Here is a 9,317-nt window from a genome sequence, read left to right as displayed (position 1 = left end):
GTGAACAGAGATCTCCCCTCCTCTTCCCCTGATAAACATTTTACGCAGATATTATTAGCCGAGCCAACCCATAAACTGCTGGGCGCTCCCCCTCATTTTCCTTCCTGGGAGGGGAAATGACAAGTGGGAAGAGTTAGAAGCCACACCAGAATTTCCTGGCTGGAAGCGATTCTCTAACATAGGAACCAGGCATCATGCCAGTGGAGTTTCTACCCATTTTGCTGCCTGAGGTGACAGATTAGTTGATTTTTCCCTTCTCCCCTCTCTCTCCCTGGCCCATTCCAGACTGGCAATGGGACAGCATGCCTGAGGGCAGCAGGCTCAGCTTAGGGGGCAGAGGGCAGGTTGTGTGGCACACAACAGCTCCATCATCATTCTGCCCCCCCCCCAATCGCCCACGGAGGGCCTTCTGGTGGTTCCCTCATGGCAAGATGTGAAGTCGCAGGGAACCAGGCAGAGGGCCTTCTCGGTAGTTGCTCCTGCCCTGTGGGACGCCCTCCCAGCAGATGTCAAAGATTTGGAAGTGGGGGTGGGCAGGGGGTGTTCCTACTGCAGGCATGGAATACTGCACCCCCTCACAAAATGGGAGGAGAAACCCACCCGTGGCTGCCTGGCAAGTGAGACACTTTTTTTGCCCCTTGCCCTCATCCCACCTGGGCTCTGGTCTTCCCTGTCAATCATGTTACCCCCCCCCCACCCGATGAGCTTGGAAATGCTCCTTCAGGTATATGGGGCCGAGGCTGTTTAGGGCTTCAAAGTTCAACACCAACACTTGAGATTGTGCTTGGAAACGTACCGGAAGCCAATGTAGATCTTTGAGGACTGGTGTAATATGAAATACGAACCATCCTAGCAAATTCAGACTTTAAGTAAAACTGTTAAAACAAAGGACACATTCTATAAGAGCTGGCAATGCTTTATTGTGTACGTAGCTGATAAGGAACATGACTGGCAACCGCTACCAATGCATGGACACAATGGGATGAGACGAAAAACAGGGGCCGTTATTTACCACAATATACTCCATAATGGATAGGATACTAATGTTGAATAATATAGCCCTGTTATAAGAAGGGAGAAATACCATATGTATTGCGGTGCCTCCCTTTCCTTCTTCCTTTTTGGTTGATGTGTTCTACACATTTATATAGATAGATAAAGCATGAACCTCCCTGCCACTTCACTTCCAGTTCTCTTGACTTCCAGCTTTACCTTCTCCCATAATCCCTCGGCTGCTTTTATTGACACCCAAGGAAACGTTGAAGGCAGATGGATCACAGTTCTGTCCTATGGGCTGTTATTCTTGGTGTGTGGAGAGCCAGTGGATTGATGCCACCCTCCAATTCCTTCTTCTTTGTCCCAGTGGAACCCGACAGCGCTGACCAAAGGCCCTGAGCGGCCGCTGATGTAGCGCAGGACGGTGTTTGGGAACAAAGGCTCAGCGTCGAAGGCGACCCCCAAACTGGAGCCAGCCCCGTAGTCAAAGACACGGCCGAGGTTGGTGCGGAAGGCAATATACTCCACAAAGCTTCCGAAGCGGCCCAAGACTTGCACGATGCCTTCTCCAGGAAACAGTGGCATCACAGATTGGCTCCCTGAGGGGTTTCCTTCAATCCTGGACCACAGGCCGCCGTAGCGAACCTGGATGCTGCAGTGACAAGGGATGGATTGTGGTTAGTGAAGGCCACCACCTTCTGAGGGACAGTGTTTAACAGCTGCATCTCGGATAGAAACCAACAGACAACCACTTTTAATTACCAGCCAGGATTCACCACCATATCAGGCAATTTGTACATCATCAGTTCTCAGTCAGCAGGGAAATCGCACAGGAATTTCTGGGCCCAGTTACACTAGATGAGAGCCAGGGGCTTGCATAAGTCTGTGTGTGGCACTTTGCAAATCCTGACAACCAGGTGAATGGGTCACCTGATATCACTGTGATCTGATGTCAGGTGACTGACAGCTCAGTGGCCCCCCACAAGGAGGTGGGGGAGATAACTGTCCCGTCCACTGGCCGGATGCAGTACCCCCTGCGCTTTAGGGAGCTATGAGAATCCTGATAATCAACTGATCTTCCAGGTGAGTAGAAACAGGTCTCCTGACATCGTTGTGATATCAAGCGATTGACAAGTCGGCAGCCCCCACCTCCCTGTAAAACTTGGCTGGATCAAATTCCCCATTCCTGCTGTTTGTGGTTTGGGTCCTCTGCCCAACCCAAATCTAGTGGCAAGAACTACTCCTCTTCCCATAAAGCCTTTGCCCTATCACCACCCAACAACCCAAAGAACTGAGCCTGGGTCAGATATAAATACAGTGGTACCTCTGGATGCGACCGGGATCCATTCCGGAGCCCCGTTCGCATCCAGAAGCAAACGTAACCCGTGTCTGTGTGCGTGTGGGTTGCGATTCGCCGCTTCTGTGCATGTGCGTGAAGTCATTTTGACTGTGCATGCGCGAGCAGCGAAACCTGGAAGTAAAGAACTCTGTTACTTCTGGGTCGCCACAGCGCGCAACCCGAAAATATTTATCCCGAAGCTACTTCAACCCGAGGTATGACTGTATTTGCCCAAAGCTGCTGTCTATCCTGTGGGTTTATCCAGCATTTTTCTTCTTCTTCTGTATTTACAGATGAGGTGTTACTCGGGAGGACTGGTCCCAAGCCTATGCTACTCAGAAACGTGCGCCACTGTTTTCAGTGACATTGTGGCTCCCCAGTCACTGAAGATCCCCTCTGCTAACCTTGCTGAATCTGCCACACACAGGTAGCACCCCAAAAGACATACAAACCTCAGTATATACTTGTTGTTCGCCTGTATCCTCAGAGCTGTTATGGGGCCATCCAGCTGATTCCTGGACTGGTCAAAATGTTCCCCACTGCTGCCGCCATATTCTCCCGAGTAAGACGAGAAACTTGCCTGGGCTGGATCCACAAAGGGGGATGAGCAATAGGTTAACAAATTAAAAGGCAGGTTGATTTAATCCATTATTGACCCTTTTCTCTAAACTCAAAAGTCTCAGAAGCTACAAACTTTCACTTCATCCCCTGGATCATTTTGCTTGCTGTTTTCTGAATCTTTTCCAACCTAGTGACACCAGCTGTTGCTTATTTTAAGCTGTTTGCATGCTATACCTTGGAAGCCCAATCTTTCCCTCAAAGAATTCTGGGCCCTGTAGTTTGTTAAGGGTTGCTTAGAATTGCATTGCTGTGAGGGATGAACTACAGGCTCCAGAATTCTTTGAGGGAAAGAATGGGCTTCAAATGAGATTTAAAGGCATATACACAGCTTTAGTCCAGTCTTCCAATGCATATTCCCTTGCAGCCAACACACACACACACACACACACACACACACACACACACACACACACTGCTCCTCCTCCTTGCAAATTATCACAACATTTCTTTTAATTCTCCAGATGCAAAATGCAGTAACAGCTAGCCCCTTTTGTGACCTTACCTGGACCACCAGACACAACATCATGGAGGAGGAGGCTCAGAAGAATGAACACCGGCATCTTGGAAGCTGAAAAGGGGAAGGTCTGGAGGTTTAAAAGAGACAAGGTTACAGCTCACATGGGCTTATCAATTTCTTAACCAGATAGCAAAATGACTCGGCTCTCACCTCTTCTCATGGCAATAGTAGCCTGTGAGAATCTGTGGCAGGGAATATAGAATTTATGCAAGTCAAATCCAGATTTTTTATTTTAGGGGAGGGGACGAGGCGGAAGCCATTGAAAGAGGGAATCATTGGCTCCAAGAATAGTATTGAAAATAGCAAATACAATCCTCCAAGGTGTGTGTGTGTGTGTGTGTGTGTGTGTGTGTGTGTGTGTGTGTTAATGCTCTCAAGCCACACTATTCTTTTAGAATCAAATTCTCTGTTTTCGGATGACGAAGCTCTGAATACAGCCTTGGGTCTATCTAACTTCTATTTTACATGCAAATGTCAGAAAAGTTTTCAAAGAAAAAAAATCACCTGAAGCTAAAGAATAAAACGCCATGTTAACGACAATGTACTAAAACACACTTTTTTAAAAAAAAACAAAACACACCCTAGGTTCTTTAGGCTGCAATCCTTACCTGGGAGCAAGTCCCACTGATGTTAATGGGGCTTACTTTTGAGTAGAGCTGTATTGGCTTTTGCTGTTACTGTTGTTTTTTAAACACCCTTGCTTCCATAGCCATTAAAAAAGAGATATTTATTTATCCCATATTTTTTCCCCTTGGAAAATATTGAGAGATGCTGCATTTATGTATAGCTTCAGTCTTGCAATTTGTCGCTTTGGTGAGCCTACTTACAGCAATACTTGTTTCTCCAGCAAAACTCCCGCAAATTACCTTGTTCAGGCAAGCGTAAGTGGGGTGGACCCCTCCTTGTGCCTTTGCTACATTAATGCCAAGAAGGCATTACAAGTTCTTGAAACCTGCCACTCCTGCAGAAAATACAACCTTTTCTTTGAGAAAAGTGGTTCCTATTGGTTTGGCACCAGGTTATCTTACTCGGGGAGTTTCGTTTTCCCTGCTTGTAGGCACCTGGGCTACCAAACAGTTCCTCTATTGTGATCTAATATTTCCTCCTACCTGTTCGTTGTTCAGAGAGCTAAGCTGGATTCCAGAAATCAGAACAGAAATGTAATCAAAGGCTTCAACATTCTTTTTAAAAACTCCTGCAACAAATAAAGATATGGACATCTCCTTGCTGACTAGGGTTAAAAACAAAATCTATTGCTGTGACATATTAGAAAATAAAGTCTTAAGATTTCCATGCATGCAACTTAAATAGCAATAAAGGCAACATAAATAATGGCACTCATCTCTGAACTTTGGAAACAGAAGGAATAATTTGCAATGAAATTTGCCGAATCTAAGGTTACCAGTTTATCAAGAAAAACAAAGTGGTCTGGCCTGTTCATGTGCTTTTAACAGCAGTTTGGGGCAGCACAAAGCCAGCCGCTGGAAGTTTTTCAGGGCCTGCAGAAATGCACTTAAGCCCTTCTTAACTATTGAACAGGTCCTTTTCCAGAGAGCCAGAGGGCGAGGATTTGAAAACTGGCACCAACATCTGGCATCTGTCCTCCAAATCTATAAAGACAAAACAAGCACAGTCTTCTGTGAAATGTCTCTGGGTCTGGTTCAGAGGCATAGGAAGGTCAGGTGGTACCCGGTGCTGAAAATTTCTTGTTCTCTCCCCCCCCCCACCCCATTGTTGTTTTTGGGGTTTTTTGCCTGCAAAAATGGTTTTACGTTATTTCATATTTTCTTACAAAGAAATGTGGATTCTGGGCCCTGGACAGATACTTAAATCTACAGGATGGATTGCGTTTGGGCTTGTGTTATTTTATTTATTTTTATTGTTTATTTATTTAATAAAATTTATTTTAAAAAACCTGCAAAGTGGTTTACCAAAACAAAAAACAAAAAAACCCCACAGCAGTAAAATCAAGAAACATCGGCTGCATGCAGGGGGTGGGGCGAAGGCAAGGCAAGGCCTAATCTACTCGGCCTAATCTCATTTTCTTCACATAGGCCGACTTTCCAGTACCCGGGAAGCCCAGCGGAGGGTAGGGCAGTAGGGTGGTTCATAAACAATTATGAAACATTTCTAATTGAGATATTATAATACTATAGATATTTAAGTATTAACAAGAAAAGAAAACCTAAAGGGGGGGGGGAGAGAAAATAGTGGGGGAATGGGGAAGGGGATGTGTTTTTTGAAAGCCATACAGCATTTCTTAGATACATCAATTAACAATATTTGAGTGGCAGTTTTCCAGTTATAAAAACGTAGCGACTCCAATGAGAGTGGATCAGGGATGATTATTAATAAATTAAAGGTCTCCCTGATCTGTCCATCAGGGGCAGGTCATGCCGCACCCTGATTTGCAGTGTGAGAAGCTGAAACAGCACCTTAGCCTCTCTTCAGGCAGGTGGAATTTGCAGTCTAGTAACCATCCCTCCCTAGAAGACAGTATATACAGCATTAAACCCAACACAGATATCAGTTGCAGATAGGTAGCCGTGTTGGTCTGCCATAGTCAAAATAAAAAAATTCCTTCCAGTAGCACCTTAAAGACCAACTAAGTTAGTTCTAACTTACTTACTAACTAACTAACTTAGTTGGTCTTTAAGGTGCTACTGGAAGGAATTTTTTTATTTTGACAGATCTCAGTGACACTTTTCTGCAGAGGCACAAAAATGCCACAAGGTGGCAGCAGACACTGCAGAGCTGCCATATAACCTGGTGGCAGAGCCTGTGTCTATATTAGTTATATTAGCTACTTCATAGACATAATATGTGAATAGCAGCCTTTTAAGGACTTGAAACTACCTTATGGTGACTTTACCACCACCACAACAACCCCAAAGCTTATTTACATCACCTGGGTTGATTTACAGATAAGCCATCTTCTGCTGTAGAAATGATCACAATTCCCTCCAGACTGGAATGTTAACAGGTAATATTTGGCAATATTTTTATCCTGTCATTCCTTTAAGAAACTCAAGGCCCTTTTATCCTCACAAGGAGCCTGCGAGGTGGGACAGCCTGAGGCTGTGGAAACACACCATAAAGTTAAAGCACAAAGAATCCTGGGAACTGTAGTTTACGAAAGGCGCTGGGAACTGTTGCTAACTACATTTCCCAGAATTCTTTGGGAAGAGGTGGAGGAAATGTGCCTTAAACTAGCTTTAAATATATGAGTCCGCTAGGCCCCACCAACAGAGGAGGTGGACCTCCAGAGGATGCTTTGCCCAGAGACTCCTCAAATCTAGAACTGGTCAGGGAACAAGAATCTGAACTCGGGTCCGACATGTGGTGTAATCTGGGCTGTACCACACGGATTGTCAACATGAGCTGCTTTGCCCCAGGAGAATCATTCCCAGGGGTTGTGAAGGAAATAATTTCACCGGTTGAATTTCTGCCTCTTATGCACCAATACTGGTGTTATGTACTGAAGTTCTCACCCTGGGCCAGCAGGGGGATACTGTAGATAGTTATGCAAATGAAGGATCGAAAGTGACGTTCAGTGATTGGCTAGTTTTAGAAAATGGCAACAGTTACATTGTTCTGGAGCTCTATATAAGCAGGCTGACTGAGCTCCTCAGATCAGTTCTGTTCCAGCTTACAAATAAAGAGCTGCTTTGGAAGAATCGCTGGGTCGTCTGATATGTTCGCCCACAACCTAACAACTGCCATCTTGCCAGAAGGAAATGTGACTTGGTCTGTAGCAGTTGTCTGTAAGAAAAAAAAAAAATGCCAACCTCGTGAACACTATTTATGTGCATTTCCTCATTTTAAACCACACAGAGAAGCATATTTTGTGACGTCGCTGGAGGACAGGGAGAGGGGAATCACAGAGTGTTTTGGCTTTGAACGGAGGTCCCCTGTGAAATCATAGAGTCTGCGCCACAGAGAGGGAGTTATGAAACAAAATCTGGTCAGTAGGTCGGATCCTGGCCTCTCCCATCCCCTGGAGGTGGTTTTGACCAGTGTGTGGTATAGAGATTCCCAAACCTAGCTTCATCCAGGCGGTCTGTGGCATATTTGCAAAAATGCAATTAAAAATAATCCAGCACGTTACAATTGCTACAGTAAGCAGAAAAAAAATAAGTGGTCTGCCGTGACCCTCAGCAATTTTTAAATCTGTGTGGGACAATAATTTGGGAACCAGTGAAAGAAAAGGAGCATGACTGTAGCAGTTAAGGCTGCCAACTGACCTATGGCTTTGACTTTAGATTTGCTTTTCAACACAGGAAAAAGCAGATCAAGCTTTTTTGTGGTGCAGAACAGTCACCTGCTAACCTGCAGGTGAATATGATTCGGCACAGGAGTAGGGTGCAGTAAAAAAGTTGGCAACCTGGTGCTAATTCTCTTATGGGAAAAAGCCATCAAGGAGTAGCAGTCTGTGTTTTTTTAAAATAGGAGACCATCTCTTCTGTGTCCTCTCCCTTTGCTTCTTTACCTGTGAAGCAGAACTGCGCTTTTAAAAGTGTGGGGGGTTGTTTTGTGTGAAAGTGGAGTTGCTGAAAAGTATCGTTGCCACCACTTTTTCTGCAGGGACTCCCATGCCTCCAGCCTTTGTGCCGCAGGCAAAACACAAAACAAAATGTGCATATTTTCTTCCTGGCATGGAGACACAGAGCTAAGAAACTCTTAACTAGCTGAATATTTCCCTTTTTCAGGCAGCTCCCTGAGGGTGCAAGTGCCCTGCCAGGAAATAAAAGTGGCAATCTTTGTAGCTTTCTGAACTTCCAAGAAATGAAATCAGAGCAACGAAACACTTGTTATTAGTTTTTTCCTTTAGGTGCTGCTTGTCGTATTATCAAGCAAATTCTCACAACAGCGCTGTAAAGTAGGTCTTCGTTGCTAAGTAAAGGTAAAAAGGGATGTGGGTGGCGCTGTGATCTAAACAGTGGCGTAGCGTGGGTTGTCAGCACCCGGGGCAAGGCAAGTAATTTGCGCCCCCTAACCCATGGATTTGCGCCCCCTAACCCTAACCCCCAGATGTTGCGCCCGGTGCGGCTGGCCCCCCCTGCACCCCCCACGCTACGCCACTGGATCTAAAACCACCGAGCCTCTTGGGCTTGCCGATCGGAAGGTCAGCGGTTCGAATTCCTGTGACGGAGTGAGCTCCTGTTGTTCTGTCGCAGCTTCTGCCAACCTAGCAGTTCAAAAGCATGCCAGTGCAAGTAGATAAATAGGTACCACTGCGGCGGGAAGGTAAACAGTGTTTCCATGGGCTCTGGCTTCCGTCATGGTGTTCTGTTGTGCCAGAAGCGGTTTAGTCATGCTGGCCACATGACCCAGAAAGCTGTCTGTGGACCAACGCCGGCTCCCTCGGCCTGAAAAGCGAGATGAGCGCCGCAACCCCAGAGTTGCCTTTGACTGGACTTAACCATCCAGTGGTCCTTTACCTTTCTACCTTTACCTTGTTGCTACTGGCAGGGGTGCGGTGAAGTTGAGAGACACACACAGGCCAAAACAAGCTTAGCACTATCTGTAAGGGAGGGAAGCTTCACCTGTTGAATTTCTGCCTGCAGCGCAACAGTTAAGGCCACAGGAGCATTTCAGGATTAAAAGCCCACCTCCCCACCCGGCTTCCGCTCCGGAACTGGACTGCCTGACTCACCCGCCTCTTCAAAGGAGCCTCGCTCCCTTTTCTTTCTTTTTGGCTCCAGTTCCTCTGGAATGTCTGAAATTAATTATTTTGACTAGCAAGTGGCACCGCCGGGGACTGGCTTGAATGAGAGGGGACCCCCAGCACTCCGGAGACAGCCTGGGAAGGGAAAGTGGACCGGCCCCCCCTACCCAAAAAGG

General features: G+C 46.2%; 1 protein-coding gene across 5 annotated transcripts; it reads right to left on the bottom strand.

Annotated features, from left to right (window-relative positions):
- Window positions 1–901: 901 nt before the first annotated feature.
- LOC308571970 (zymogen granule membrane protein 16-like) lies at window positions 902–8,074 on the bottom strand. 5 transcript variants are annotated; one of them, XM_081167626.1, is made up of 5 exons: window positions 7,963–8,074; window positions 4,583–5,083; window positions 3,459–3,540; window positions 2,788–2,920; window positions 902–1,648 (listed from the first exon to the last, which is right to left on the bottom strand). In XM_081167626.1, the coding sequence occupies exons 2-5, from the start codon at window positions 4,691–4,693 to the stop codon at window positions 1,288–1,290; spliced, it is 687 nt and encodes a 228-aa protein (XP_081023752.1). In that variant the 5' UTR covers window positions 4,694–5,083; window positions 7,963–8,074; the 3' UTR covers window positions 902–1,287. The 5 variants fall into 5 exon arrangements, with proteins under 5 accessions (XP_081023752.1, XP_081023751.1, XP_081023753.1 ...); XM_081167625.1 differs by lacking the exon at window positions 7,963–8,074 and having other exon boundaries at window positions 4,583–5,163; XM_081167627.1 differs by lacking the exons at window positions 4,583–5,083; window positions 7,963–8,074 and adding an exon at window positions 4,301–4,576.
- Between the last annotated feature and the right edge of the window lie 1,243 nt (window positions 8,075–9,317).

This window comes from Podarcis bocagei (genome assembly GCF_964188305.1).
Source record: "Podarcis bocagei genome assembly, chromosome: 13".
Taxonomy (NCBI): Eukaryota; Metazoa; Chordata; class Lepidosauria; order Squamata; family Lacertidae; genus Podarcis; species Podarcis bocagei.
Note: the sequence above shows the minus strand (reverse complement) of the source record. Positions and strands in the feature narration are given on the sequence as shown.

Bases quoted from the DNA above. Each gene is read 5' to 3' on its own strand.
- LOC308571970 (XM_081167626.1), bottom strand. From the start codon at position 4,693: ATGTCCATATCTTTATTTGTTGCAGGAGTTTTTAAAAAGAATGTTGAA. The intron at 3,541-4,582 runs GTAGGAGGAAAT...TTAAACCTCCAG, and splicing joins GCTCTCTGAACAACGAACAG to ACCTTCCCCTTTTCAGCTTC. The intron at 1,649-2,787 runs GTTTGTATGTCT...TTGTCACTGCAG, and splicing joins AACAACAAGTATATACTGAG to CATCCAGGTTCGCTACGGCG.